Source organism: Triticum aestivum, chromosome 6B, assembly GCF_018294505.1.
Source record: "Triticum aestivum cultivar Chinese Spring chromosome 6B, IWGSC CS RefSeq v2.1, whole genome shotgun sequence".
In the NCBI taxonomy this organism is placed as follows: Eukaryota; Viridiplantae; Streptophyta; class Magnoliopsida; order Poales; family Poaceae; genus Triticum; species Triticum aestivum.
Genome location: NC_057810.1, coordinates 549,028,484 through 549,042,934, shown reverse-complemented (window position 1 = coordinate 549,042,934; position 14,451 = coordinate 549,028,484). Strand labels below are relative to the sequence as shown.

At 44.5% G+C, this 14,451-nt stretch overlaps 1 protein-coding gene across 2 annotated transcripts; it reads right to left on the bottom strand.

Moving 5' to 3' along the window:
- Window positions 1-2,652: 2,652 nt before the first annotated feature.
- Window positions 2,653-8,427, bottom strand: LOC123137939 (inorganic pyrophosphatase TTM1). Of its 2 annotated transcripts, none has more exons than XM_044557836.1 (12): window positions 8,149-8,427; window positions 7,072-7,425; window positions 6,698-6,812; window positions 6,388-6,583; window positions 6,104-6,217; window positions 5,840-6,013; window positions 5,173-5,367; window positions 4,934-5,056; window positions 4,733-4,845; window positions 4,507-4,627; window positions 4,105-4,365; window positions 2,653-3,266 (listed from the first exon to the last, which is right to left on the bottom strand). In XM_044557836.1, the coding sequence occupies exons 2-12, from the start codon at window positions 7,406-7,408 to the stop codon at window positions 3,054-3,056; spliced, it is 1,962 nt and encodes a 653-aa protein (XP_044413771.1). In that variant the 5' UTR covers window positions 7,409-7,425; window positions 8,149-8,427; the 3' UTR covers window positions 2,653-3,053. The 2 variants fall into 2 exon arrangements, with proteins under 2 accessions (XP_044413771.1, XP_044413772.1); XM_044557837.1 differs by having other exon boundaries at window positions 7,072-7,439; window positions 8,149-8,408.
- Window positions 8,428-14,451: the final 6,024 nt, after the last annotated feature.

The following is a 14,451-nucleotide window of genomic DNA, read 5'->3' as shown; positions in this document are numbered from 1 at the left end:
ATCCGGGCGGTCTTGCTGGTCTTGTTTTAACATTGTCGAAATATCTTGTAAACCGGGATTCCGAGACTGATCGGGTCTTCCTGGGAGAAGGAATATCCTTCGTTGACCGTGAGAGCTTGTGATGGGCTAAGTTGGGACACCCCTGCAGGGTATAAACTTTTGAGAGCCGTGCCCGCGGTTATGTGGCAGATGGGAATTTGTTAATGTCCGGTTGTAGAGAACTTGACACTTGACTTAACTAAAATGCATCAACCGCATGTGTAGCCGTGATGGTCTCTTTTCGGCAGAGTCCGGGAAGTGAACACGGTCTTTGTGTTATGTTTGACGTAAGTAGGAGTTCAGGATCACTTCTTGATCATTGCTAGCTTCACGACCGTTCCGTTTGCTTCTCTTCTCGCTCTTATTTTGCGTATGTTAGCCACCATATATGCTTAGTCGCTGCTGCAACCTCACCACTTATCTTTTCCATACCCATTAAGCTTTGCTAGTCTTGATACCCATGGTAATGGGATTGCTGAGTCCTCGTGGCTCACAGATTACTACAACAACAGTTGCAGGTACAGGTTATGTGATGATCTTGACGCGAGAGCGATGTTTACTTGTTTTGGAGTTCTTCTTCTGCTGCTTCTTCGATCAGGGGATAGGTTCCAGGTCGGCAGCCTGGGCTAGCAGGGTGGATGTTTGAGTTTCTGTTTCTGTTTCATCCGTAGTCGGATGATGCTCTTATGTATGATGTTGTTGTATTCGTGTGGCTTTGTATGCCTCTTGTATGTATCCTCAACTATTATGTAATGGTGCGATGTAATGATATCCACCTTGCAAAAGCGTCTCCAATATGCGTTTCTATCCTTGGTGGGACCTTCGAGTTTCTTTAGAATAGAGTCGCATATTGGGTGTGACAGTCCAAGTGAACAAAGTAAAAGTGAATTAAGTGATGCTCAACCAAATCTTATGTCTTCGAACGAAGACAATGAGAGCAAACCTTATCCAGAGTTGGATGAGTCAGCTTTGCTTGTAGCCCAAGCCAAGCTGCCACGTGTGTTTGAAATCTGGCCGTTGGACATGTGTCAGTTCCTTAGTGACTCAGGGTCATTTTGGACATATCAGGTCGGGTTGCCTCCTCGCTATAAATAGACCACCCCCTACACCATAAATTGGTGGCTGCTCAGAGTTAGTACACGGCTTTTATCGTTTGAGAGCAGCCCACCTCTGAAGCATTTGAGAGAGAGATCCTTGCAAGGACAAAGCCCAAAACACCCAGAGCCCAAAGAGTGTTAGGCATCACTGAAGTCTTTCTGTCTGCGTGACCCGAAAACTTATTACACTTGAGGACTGTGTATCCTCCAGCCGGTTAGGTGTCGCGTTCTGAGCATCCAAGAGTCGTTGTCGATTGCCGGTGAACGAAGTCTGTAAAGGTTTGGAAGTCTACCTCGAAGACTTACCAGAGTGATTGGGCGAGGACTGGGTGTCCTTAGCTCAAGGGGAATAACGTGAAGACACAGTTTTCTAAGTTCAATCTCAGCCTCCCTAACCAGACGTACAGTTGTCATAGCAACTGGAACTGGTCTACCAAATCTTTGTCTTCACCAAGCAATTGGTTTTATCCTCTACTCTCCTTACTTTACATTTTGTCTTCATGAAGTCATTGCTTGCCTGACTGATTCATTTGACTTCATTGTGTGAAGACTTGTATCTGTTTAGCTTCACACTATCTTCCATTCTGATCATGTCTACCTAGTTGCAGTTAGCCTTCGTGTTTTCCCTGTATTGTATGCTTGTATGCTTGACTAATGTTTGCCTAGTGTAGTCTTCATTCCGCTACTTACTGTATAGGTTCAGTTTACCTGTTTGTCTTCAAAGCCACCGTGTTTTGAAGACTTTCATAAAAATCGCCTATTCACCCCCCTCTAGTCGACAACTAGCACTTTCAGCCGCCAAGAACAATGTCTGGATGGTCGATCGAGGGGAGGGCGACCCACAAGTTGGCCCACTCACAATCTCCATGGGCCCAAATGGCCGCCGAAATAAGATGTCAATGGAGAAGGATATCCCATGTGTTGGATGCCTCGCTAGAATTGCGAGCCCAAGGAGGGGCCGGCCCTGTAGGTGCTTACCTTGAATCAGTTGTAGTCATACCCCCCCCCCCCCCCCCCAGAGGATCCACCAAACCCACCTCAGCATAAGGGTCACATTCATGTGACGGGACATGCCAATCCCTCCCCGAGTCCTTTGGAACGTAGATATCGGCCCACTTTACCATGTGGTATTTCTGCCTACCATCTGCCGCTTGTCAGAAGAAGTAACAGAGGTCTTTATCGAAAGAGTTGTGCATCCTTTTCGGCAATCATAATCATTGGGAGAATTTGATACTCGCCCTTTTCTAGAAAAAAGGTTGGCCAAATTTCACAAAATGTTATACCTTTACACTAACATATACACTATTTGCATGGCTTTGCAGATGCCAACAGTACGGTGTCACCAAAATCCATTTTGTGTGGTTGATGTCACATCAAAGCTTGTGCCACAACAATTTAAGAGCATGATAGCGCTGGCAAGTAAAACCGCATGCAGCAGTAAGAACCAGGCTCACGCAAGGGCAAAATCGTGCGACTGTCGAGACAGGTGGCAAGAAAGATTTCAGTAAAGCCTATGCAGCCATGTGGCAACATTATCAGGAATTCAGGACTGTGATCGGTACCCCCAAAATTTATTGATACTGGGGCTTCCAGTATCGACTACAGGCATATATATGCCTCCGGTACATCGTTTTTTCCCGACCTTTTCGAAGTATCTCAGCTCAACACCAAAGACTAAACTTTGTTGCTTGCTCTTTGTATATATGAGTTTTCGCCTATCTTGAAAAATGTAATCTACTAGATATGATCCTCATCATGGTGTCTGATTCAAGGACTGACTATAACTTCCAAGAGAAAGTAACAGTTTTGGAGTCTGGGCTCTGGGTACTGAAGATCAACTGAGACTGCTTGACCTCCTCTGGTTCTTCACTTGGTGGTGAGCTTCAGAACCGCGCACTTCATCGGGTCTCACTCTTGTCAGCTCCGGTTGAGACTCTTGAACACGAAGTAACCGACACTGCCGATTGTCAGGATTATCAACGGACAGATGGCCATGTCGATTCCTTCCTGGATCCGGTTCCTACTCATGGCATTTCCTTGGCGGGTCAAGACCAAATGCTCGTGAAGCAAGTTGGTGAGGTTGTCGAGCTGATGTATTACTTGGCGCTGACCCCTTGATAAGACCGTAATCTGCTCAGGAAATAAACCATCCAACCAAGTGAAATGCCAAGATTTGTACACAATAACGTGTAATATTAAAGAGCAAAAGTTTAAATAGCGCAACCAGCACTCGTGTATTTAAAGTATTTTACGTTGAACTTTCCATGAGTACCCAACCAAGAGGGTTCAAATTGTGCATACCAACAAAACTATATAAGTCAGGAATATAAATCCACTGACCCTTTGCTATACAGTGTGACATACACTCTAAAGCCTGATCCAACATTCATGTTACATCTACAAGTTGCTAGTTATACTATGTTACTATAATAGTTGAGTTTCTTCATGTCGATTTGGTAGAGAGGTTCATTTAGGTTGGGGTTCCAATTTATCAAATTGATTTGGGCCAACCAGCGGCACCCGTAACACTGTGATACTGTTATCAAAAGCTGAAGTCTCACTGATTCTCAATCCATTCCAAATCATGATCTGAATAAAATTAATAAAACACACTTTATTTCCACAAGTCAGGCATGGTTCTACATCTAGCTCCCAACAAGTTCTGAAAAAGTGTAGCTCCAAATAATGCTGCAACATATCCTAGACGAGTCTAAGATTGACAGAATCTATTTACCTAATTCAATTTCCAACTATTAGCAAGGTTTGAATTCCGACGCCAAATCTGGTCATTGCTAAACGGTAGCCAATTAGCACAATTCACAAATTTATTTCGAAGACAAGACTACTAGATTGTATATCGTCTATGGATTCAGAAGTACCTTGAGTGAACTTTCAATAGAGCTAAAAACTAAAGGTAAAACTAGGGAAAAGGCAGTCAGGAAAACAGGTGGTAACAGCAGTAAAATACCTCTTCCATCAATGGAGACTCTTTTGAAAGTTGGTTTGATGATGATGAATGGGGTATAAGGGTACCATTACCCAACTGAGAAACAAAGAGATTTGTAGGTGCAGAACCATTACGAGTATCACTTGGAGGAACTAAATTTTGCTGACTCGGTGAAGATTTTATCAGTGTAAATTTTGAGTTAAGATCTTCAACCCGACAGGTAAACTCATCCATCCTCTCATTCAGTGTCGATATCTGTTCTGACAGCTGGTTGATTGCACCCTATGCAAGAGAACAATTGTCAGAACAAGAATGATTTGAACATCAGCATTCACGTGTGTCAAAATATCATGACAGAACAAGTTCGAAATAGATGTGATTGTTATAGCACTACACAAGAATGAAATATGCTGGAAGGGTCACCTGATTAATCACAGGAGGTTCAGGAGTTCGCCGACTGCCAAACCTTTGGTTGCCTTCAGTCAGTTTATTCAATTTCACAATACTTTTATCTCCGTGTGTTGAATACGAGTGAGATAGCCCACTGGAAGGTATCCACAAGAGAATGTCAGCCTCATTCAGGTTCCAAGGTTTCAACAAATCAATCAATCACAGGAGATTAAACTAGGAACAGATGACATGAAGAAACCTTTTCATAAGTTCGTTTCTCCTATCAGCAGAGGCCCGGGAAAAAGCTTCTTTTGGACTTGAAACCAGCTCATCATCAATGCTGAGCTTTGTCCTCAAATCATCTGGTAATGCCTGAACATCATCTTTGTCACATACCACCGCCAAAACTAAGCAGTATAGCTAGCAGTAAGGTGGAAGATTTACTTTGTAAAGTACATACCATAACATCATTCATCAGTTTCTCCAGTTGAATTTGTTCAATATACGTGCGTGGGATATAAGAACCATCCAAACCTAACTGCTCTGCTACAAATTTGACATAAAGTCTGTCTCTACCTTGCACCTTAATAAGAGAGAAGCAAGGTAAGAAATTTCTTAACAAGTTGCAGGCTCAAAAATAATAATGAGTTTAGTAGTCAAAACATGTGCAAGTCGAATCATATAGACATAAATGCTCACCTGTATATACCTTCGGTTAAGTTGCTCCAGCCAGTCAATTTTAACAGTAGCCTTGCCATCAGAAAACACACGGCTGCTTCTCTTCAGTATAGCTGCTATAGTATATCCCAACGCCATCAAACCACCAAGAAGACGTACACTGACTTCAAAAGTAATCCTCGGTGATATGATAAAAGGATTATCAGTCACCCACTCCTTCAAATTATCAAAAAACACAAGCTAGTCAGCAAACAAGAACGCCTAACATAGTGCACATGGTGCAAGATATAACATTAACTAAAAAGCTAACATAGGGTAGTACCTCGGTTAACTACTGCGGTAGAGGATACTATAAGTTTGCAGAGAAGATCAAGTAAAATGCATGGAGTTAAGAATTTGCATATAAGAATATAAAAGGGAAATATAGTTAAGAATCGGCTGATTTTTCCTTTTCTTTTTAGACCTACTACACAAGTAGGCTTTGTCTTTATGAGCTGCAGGTGCTTAATTGTCAAATTTGAATATTCTAGCAAGGAGAAGATTCCTGAAGCCATCATATGGAATAAGGCAGCAACTAAATAAGTGAGAACTGATGACATGAAGACACCGAAATGTAATATTTCTAACAGAAAACCCAACAATACCCTTCACAACTATGTAGTACATATAGTCATGAAAGAGGGCATACCTCAAACATCAGATTATATTTCCCTTCCCTATTCCGCATTCTCAGATAAGATTGGCATGCTTCTGGATCTTCACCCGGTGGAAGTAAATAGATATCATAAGTTTCTTCATTGCTTTCTGTTTGATCTTCGCCAAGAGCAGCTTTGATTTGATCAGGTGTTAGAGACCGTGGTGACTGACAGTACACATCCAAGAGTCACGTCATCTTACTAAACCATAAGATCATGGATGACAAAAAGATTGAACATAATTGAGGAAGACTTACCTTCAGAATGTACATAGGATTCTGGAACCCTGAGAAAGGGTTGAACTTGTTGATAATTCTTATGTGCGCTGTCTTCAAATCCGGCTCAATGAAAGCCTTGTACATTGGATAAACCTGAAAATACCATCTTCCACCATGTTAAACCACACACATTGTCGGATAAAATACTATGTGTGCAAATATTAACCCGTAAACCGCTGATTTTTTCTATAATGACCTTTTACGGGAGCAAGAAAACACAAGGAAAGAGCAGATATAGATTCAAGTTCAAAAGGTCAAGCAACCGTTTCTGAGATCTGGTGAATTATTTCCTCAGGCTCCTGGCCAGCTCGTTGTATGTCCCTTAGGACCCTCTTCACCAGGTCAAAATGAACACCACCAGTGACAGAAACACGCAGATCCAGTATTGGCCGTAACTTATCACTCAGTGCATATATACCTTCAATAATAACAATCCTGGAGCTAGGGACATCAACTGTTCTGTTGGCCATAAGAAAATGATATAGTTAGATAGAATCAATCATCGTGAAATATGAGCCTAATTTTCTAGTACATAATGTAAAGATCGCAGTGATGACACAAGAATGTTTCTACCTGTATCCAGTCCGGCAACTCATCTTGAAATCATATATTGGAACCTGAACGGACCTTCCTTCCTTCAAACCATGAATATTTTCCAACAGTGTGTCATAATCTGTTAGACGTGGATCTGACCAAATTTTACAAATACATATATCAGTTACTCAAGTTAGCATTTAGCACCACTACTGACTAAATGAATACAGTCCCATGCAAAAATTACTAATATTTCTATTATATACTAAATCATATGCAAATATTACTGCAGAGACATGTGGTTCCAAGTAAGCACCATAAGATAATGCATAGATTATGTAAATTATAAGTATTTCTTATTACATGAATCTTCCTATTGTAACAGAAGTAGCCATCCAGATTAGTTGGGTTACCATCAAAATTGCCATCAACTATGCGACTTGCATCATTGTAGTTGTCCATTGATATGACAGCAACACTGGGCATGAAATTGAGGACCTTCTCAGTAAACACCGTCTTACCAGCCCCAGAGGGGCCAGCAACTCCCACAAATATTATCCCTTCATTGTTCTGCACCAGGAGCTGGATGGCACGGATCATGACAAAGAAGCCTTTCTCAAAAGACAGTGGCTCTGGAAAGGGGACGATCTCATAGCGGCTTGTGTCCTTCCTTTTCACCAGCTGGACCTGGTCACGCAGAAGGCCATTCCGCTTCCTTGGCGACTCGGACTGAGAATCACTACGCTCCATTCAAAAGAAGTCTTAACCTACAATGAAGAACCTTAAGTATCAAGAGTCAACAATGACGTGCTGAAAGAAATGTGGTGTACCAGAACATAAAGGAACTGTAACTGAAATAATCACATCACTGGAATTGCATAATCTCTCAACGTCCCTACAATAGTGCAACTGAAATCTATGAAGAGGCAGACAGGACACAGTTAACTAATGTACTGGTAATCCTTTGTGCATAGGCGAGGGAGGACACGAGCACAGTCAACAACAGACAGACAGTACATGGACCTTGCAACTGAACTCTATTACCGGACAGACAGGAGAGGGACCTCGCAACTACAGGGGATGGGCTTCAGGGCCCCGTGCAGGTTCCATCAAGGTACTGAAACCTTCCACGTGAATCGTCCACTGAATGACAAGGTACTCAACTCTTGTAGATGGGTAACTAACCTACTACCAACCAAACTCGCAAGTAATCCAGGCTACGAACTCGCGGCAGAACTGCAGGGCCGGGCCTTGACGTGGGGCATATGCGGGTTCAGTTCGAAAAACAATTTGAAGCGGCGTGGGAAGGAGCCGACGCTCCGGGAGGAGAACCAGGGCCGTCGCGAGAATCAGCCGCGCCGTCCTACGGGGAGGAGGAGAGCCGCGGCGCAATGGGGCGAGGCCGCGATTTTGGCGGCGAGGGGGAGGAGGAGGAGGAGGAGGCGGCGGGGAGCCCGGAGATGATCGAGAAAATGAGGAGAGCAGCTCACCAGAGGGGCGGCGGCGGGGGAGGAGGGCTCCGGTCGCCGGCGACCTGGGCGGCGAGGCGAGTCCGGGGCCCTGTTCTCCGTGTCAGGCGCCGCTGCTTGGCTTCGATCGAGTAGAGGAAGCTCGAGGAAGGAAGGGAGGGGTGTTTTTGCAACTGGATGGGAATTTCGGATCCGGGGCCTATTTTTTGGGGTAGAAAAAAGAGAAAAACGGGTAGACGATTCTTTCTAGGTTTTGGTGATTTGTTTCCACATCCAGAGGGGAATAATTTCCTGCCTTCTTTTGCTGCTTTGCTTATACTCCTTTAGGGCTCCGCGCAGACTAGTTTCTATATATACACTTGATATTTTTGAAGCGCTCAGATATGTTAGGCGTCCACCATCGAATGGAATTTTTTGCCATAATGACCAGATATCGCCTGTCCTCGTTGTACACCGTCACAGAAGTTACACACATGAATTAAATCGTCTTTAGGGTTTGTACTCGTTGTGCATCTTTGTAGTTGTACCACCGAGAGACCCAAAGCTAAACTCGTCGTACCACCTTAGATATATCAGGAAGAGCCAAGCTTCCTTAAAATGAAATAAAACTCTAATTGCGCACTGCGAGCCCACCTGAATGTTCTGAAAGACGATGGCGGTGACACATGGAGTGACGGTGAGGAGCGCGGCACCATGAGAGAAGATAATAACGAGGGGGGAAGGGGGGGGGGAGGGGGGGGGGGCGGGATAGGAAAAGATACACATTTTTCTTGACGTGCTTTAAGCTAAAAGACATTGACATAAGACTATCGCCCTTGCACAATTTGATGAAATCCATGTACCTTGAAGCATATATGCTCATGACGACACGTGTTGCTATAGGTGTATGCGTGCAAATCTTCGGCACGTGTTGCTGCAAGCGTATGTGCACAATCTTCGGTTAAAAAGGTGACGGAAACGACAAATGTCAGGTGAAGCGATAAGCTCATCATGATGTCTTTCCGGATAGATTTGCATGTGGCATGCCGTGTGGCAAATGGGATCACATTTTGGGGAGGAGAATTTTAAAACCCTGCTCATCCCAAAAATCTAGACTAGTGAGATTCGATTCGTTGGATGTTGTCATTTTAAAAAATAGCCTCATGGTTTAATTTGTGCATTGCTATCGTCAATTTTTCAATTGAAACCTCGTTTTTTATCAAACTCAACTTGCAATCAAACATATATATAAATTTCATCAATATAACATATCCTATAAGACTATGGGTTAAAATAGGACAACCCACACAAAATCTCGATGTAGCATGCATAATTTGGACCGACTTCATATTTGCATTTCCTCATGTTCACATGAATAATTTTTTGCACTATGATGAATATGGTAAAAAAAACATAATTTTTTGCACTATCGTCAATTAGTCGGGCAATTCTCCTTCTTCTTAATCAATGAAAATGGCAAGTCTTTTGCCTCGTTTCAAAGAAAAAATGATAACAAAAAATTGAACATGGTGCAATTAAAAATGCTCACATAGACATACATAAAATCACCCCTATAAAAAGCGCACACACATCCTTATGAGCTATTTCGAGATACTGAGCCGGGACAAAATCTTAAGATTGACGAAGTCACCACATGCACCTCGTAGTCAACCGAAACATCCCATTCCATTGAACGAACATCGCCATAAGACTTGATGCCATGATTCTTAGTTTCTTACCCTCATCAGCGTATAAGATCTTAAGGAATTATGTTGAGCCTAGCGTGTGCTAATCTTTCGCAGGGTGTCTACATTTGTAAGTCAAGAACCTTTTTCTTGGATAATACGGTATACATCATGGACCTATGACCACGCGAATTGCCCAATAATATCCTGACGACAGATGTTAGATTCCTAATTTGTCAATATGTGCCGTTCAGCAGACTTCGAGTCTTGGAATAGATTCCGCACCGGTGGTCAGGACAACCAGTCAACCGCCGGGTAGAGACGTGAGCATCTCGGTACAAAATACATTACATACACATGTCGGATTCCTATCTGATAAATCGAAAAGTTGCATGACATGATCGGATGCACGTCAGGGAAAAGAAAGATCTTCGCGGCACTTATCCCCACCAGAAAGCACGGCAAGGTCCCCTTTCAGGAAAGGAGAAGAAGTTGACGGCAACGTGAAGTAGCTCGGAACGGAAGAGACGGAAAATATCTGTAGCAGAAGGGAGAGAGAGTTTTTGCGGAATAATTTGTTGTATTGCTTGAGCAATATAAATAGAAGTACAAAGACAAATTTAAAGTACAAGATAAGGCAGGATCAAATCCTAGTCTATCCTATACTTCCTAATAATCTTTATACTCAACATCCCATAGTCACAACGGTAGCGACGCAGACGGTAAGACTGGAGAAGAATCCGAAGGCGAGCCCACAGACATACCCCCCACAGTCGTAACGGTCGATGCATCGCAGAGTCGTGGCTGGAATGGAAACCGACGAGGTTGCTCAAGCAGGCGATAGCCCTTTGTGTCGTTTGTCGATGTAGCTGAGAGCGTGGGTGGTGTAGCCGTGGTCGAGGTAGTCGTGCGAAGAATGCCGTGGTCGATGTCGAGTCGGGGTGGCCGGTGTCGAGGAAGTCGCCGTGGAGCCGCGGGCGCAAGGGGGCGCCGAGTTAGCATGGGCGCAATGGTGTCGAAGTAGTGGTGTGCTAGGAAGAAGATGTTGTTGACACGCATCGCGGCGGGTTTGCCAAGCCCGGGAACACATCGTGGATGAAGGCACACACCGGTGTTGCCAGCACCGGGCATGCATAGACGGACGAAGACGAAGTTGACGAAGCGCCGACCAGGCTTCCCAGGCCCGGGGACACGGCACGCAACGGTGTTGCCAGCACCGGGCATGCGGAGACTGGGACCTGCACGAGTTGTTCGCCATATCGGAGAAGTCAGAGGGGCCAACAGAGAGGAACTCGACGATGACTGCAGCGTCCATCGGCGGGGCCAATGTCACCAACGGTGGTCGCAATAGACAAAGTGGTCGAGGTAGATGACGGACGATGGTGAGCGACGCAAACCGATCTTAGATCGGAAAACCAAAAAAGAGACACTGATCAAAGTGACCGACAAGAGAGAGAAAATTCCGGATCAAAGGATCGGGAAAAAGACTCTCTAAAACAGCCGGTCGACATGACCGGCGGACGAACCCTAGGTATGGGCGGCGGTCGTGAAGCCGACCTCCCTGGGGTGACGCGCGGAGCGGAAGCGACAGACGGCTAGGGTTAGAACCCGAAAACTGATACCATGTTAGAAGGAAGTGAGGGATTTGACGGAATAGTTTGTTGTATTGCTTGAGTCTCGTGGGCATATAAATAGGAATACAAAGACCAACTTGAAGTACAAGACAAGGTAGGACCAAATCATAGTCTATCCTATACTTCCTAATAATCTTTATACTCAACAATATCCACCCTTGAAAGCCATTCTCGTTCGAGTTAAGCAGCAGAGTTTGGCACGGCGTGGACGCCGCGTGTACGATGTCTGGTGGAATTGATAAACATGGAGCAGCATCGTGGTGTACGCACGTATCACGGCTGTACAATGGTGTACTGTACGCATCACGGATGTACTACAATGGTTGGTGAAGGAACGGGCAGGGAAAAGCCATATACCCATACGCACGAAAATATCTTAGTTTAGTCACCGCGAGCATCTTATTCCGAGGACTTGGTCCAAACAGAGGGAGCGTCATGATGTTGGAGCTTTGCCAGGCCGTGGCTTCTCCTCCGCTGCTCGAACCATTACCTTTTTTCTAAATACAGTACATATGCAAGTGCTTATATAAAATGGAAATGTCTTCTCCCATTAAAAGCGTATCACCGGAAATTATAAAATAAATCTAGAATAAATGCGAGCAGCAGGACTTGAACCTTGATGAGCTAGGGATATCACTATCCACCTAATCATCTCAACCATGAGTTGGTTTTTCTTTTCAGATGTAGCGGATTGTGTAGTAGTTAATATAGACCAAGGCGGTCCAGTTTATTTAAGTGCACGACCCACTCAGGACTCGACCGTGTCTTTTTTTTAAAACAAAACTTTATTCATTGGAAATAACAGTTACGATAATTTATGAGAAATGTGCTATTTTAATCAGAGATTCCTCAAACAATCAAACGTCAAAAAAATCTAGTCAATCTAGCAAGTTTCATGAGAAACTTTATTTGCTTCCCTAATATACTGTTCAAACCTAGTGTTGGTACTAAAACCGGCAGACGGGTAGGGGGGGCGGGCCGAGCTGTGGATCTTAGATCAATGGGTAACAGGGGACGAATGGGACATTATTTACCCAGGTTCGAGCCGTCCTGAAGAGGTAAAACCCTACGTCCTGCTTTGATGTATTGATGTTGATGTATCGAGTACAGGCTTGATCTACCACGAGATCGTATGTTGTGTTCTAACCCTAAGGTGAGTAATGATCAATCTATCCCTACGGACTAAACCCCCCCAGCTTATATAGGCACCGGGGTATATAGGTTTACATATGGTAGGTTCTCAGCTGTAAAAACACATGCCAATAGCCGGAGTAATCCTTGGGGTACACGCAAGTCTTCGGCAGAGTCCCTCTTGAGCACGTCAGGGTTTGAGGCTTCCAGAGTCCTTCCTTGTGAGATCGGTGGGCCATAAGCTTGGCACACGGACTGCGAGCCAACTAGGTCGGTACGCCCTAGTCCAGGACACCGTCAGTAGCCCCTAAACTTGTCTTCGGAGCCAGGGTAACAATCTTTTCGGACAAGTGACTTTGGCTTGGGGTCTTCGGCGTCGGCACACGAGGTCCTCCTCATCGTCAAGTCTCACAATTTATCATGATTCTGTACTCATCTGAAAAGTCGAGGTCTTTATAATCAAAATACTTTTCTGGCAATCTAGCCCCACCATGCATGGTCCCCGTTGATAGAAATAATGCCTCCTCGATCCACGAGCCATCTGGGGGACCGACCGCTCTAAGGCCAGGCGTCGAAACACCGCCTTTGCCTTATTTAATGGGGGTACGAGCCAAGGCCACAACAGAGATGTGCATTCCAAATTCCCCCTGCTCGGTCAAGACACGAGATCCTTCCCCAAAATCTCCATCTCAAGAGCTTCAGCAATGGCGACCGACGCGGGTTCGTCGACGCGTCCCCATGGCCCCCTAAAAGGCGACTGGGGGAGCTGTGTCGTTTCCCTTCTTTGACTAAACCAACTCGCCACCCAAGGTTACTTACCAGACTCAGATCTAACTTCCACTCACCCCGGCTTAATGTCCGTAAATGGGCAAGCGCATGCGGATAGCCACCCTACTTCGTATGGAGAGGAGAGGGTGTGTTTTGTTCCCTTCTTATTACGAAGCCTTGGATTTCTCATCCACCCCTTCCTCCGGGGCTAATGGAATTCTATGGGATCCAACTCCACCACCTCACCCCCAACTCCATTCTACACATTGAGGGGTTCATCGCCCTCTGCGAGATCTCCTCCCGTTGTTCAAGCCATTACTCTTTTTTCAGGGGTAAAGGATTGTGTATTAATTAATCTAGACCAAGGTGAGCTAGTTTACATAAGTGTACAACCCACTCGGGACTTCACCGTTGATACGTCTACAACCTATCTATATTTTTTGTTTTTTTTCATGCTATTATAGTATCAATCTTGGATGTTTTATATTCAATCATATACTATTTTTGGGACTAACCTATCAACCTAGTGTGCAGTGCCAATTCCTGTTTTTTGCTTGTTTTTGGCTTTTCAGAAAAATCAATATCAAACATAGTCCAAACAGAGAAAAAACTTTGGATTAATTCTTTATGGACCATAAGGGACCCTAGAAGGTTTGAGAGAAGACCTGGGGAGTCATGAGGGAGCAACAAGCCCAGGGGGCACGCCCCAGGGGGTAGGCGCGCCCTCCAGGATTGTGGCCCCCTCGTGGCACCTCTTGATGAGTATTTATTCACTTGTCCTTACACGAGAGGGGCTGGTAATTGGGATGCCCAGTCCCATGATTAAAATTGCAAAAATAATAAAACAAACTCCCTCGAAAAGTTGTTGGTATGGAGGGCACTCGAGGATTCGGCTAGCCATGGCTTGTGTTTGTTGGTTGAGGGGGAGTAAACTTTACTTTACCGCTTGGGTATCGCCGCTAATTTGTTTAGCATGGAAGATATTGAAAACTCTCGGCCGTGACGTTGACAGGAAATGCATACTGCTACTTCTTGAGCTTGTGTTGGTTTTTCTCTTGAAGAGGAAAGGGTGATGCAGCAAAGTAGGAGGAACACACAAGTCTCCAAGGTATCAATCCAGTAGGAGG

Coding starts and splice junctions, on each gene's coding strand:
- LOC123137939 (XM_044557836.1), bottom strand. CDS start 7,408: ATGGAGCGTAGTGATTCTCAGTCCGAGTCGCCAAGGAAGCGGAATGGC. Junction 5,057..5,172: donor TTAACCGAAGGTATATACAG/GTGAGCATTTAT, acceptor TCTCTTATTAAG/GTGCAAGGTAGAGACAGACT. Junction 4,846..4,933: donor AACTGATGAATGATGTTATG/GTATGTACTTTA, acceptor GATGATGTTCAG/GCATTACCAGATGATTTGAG.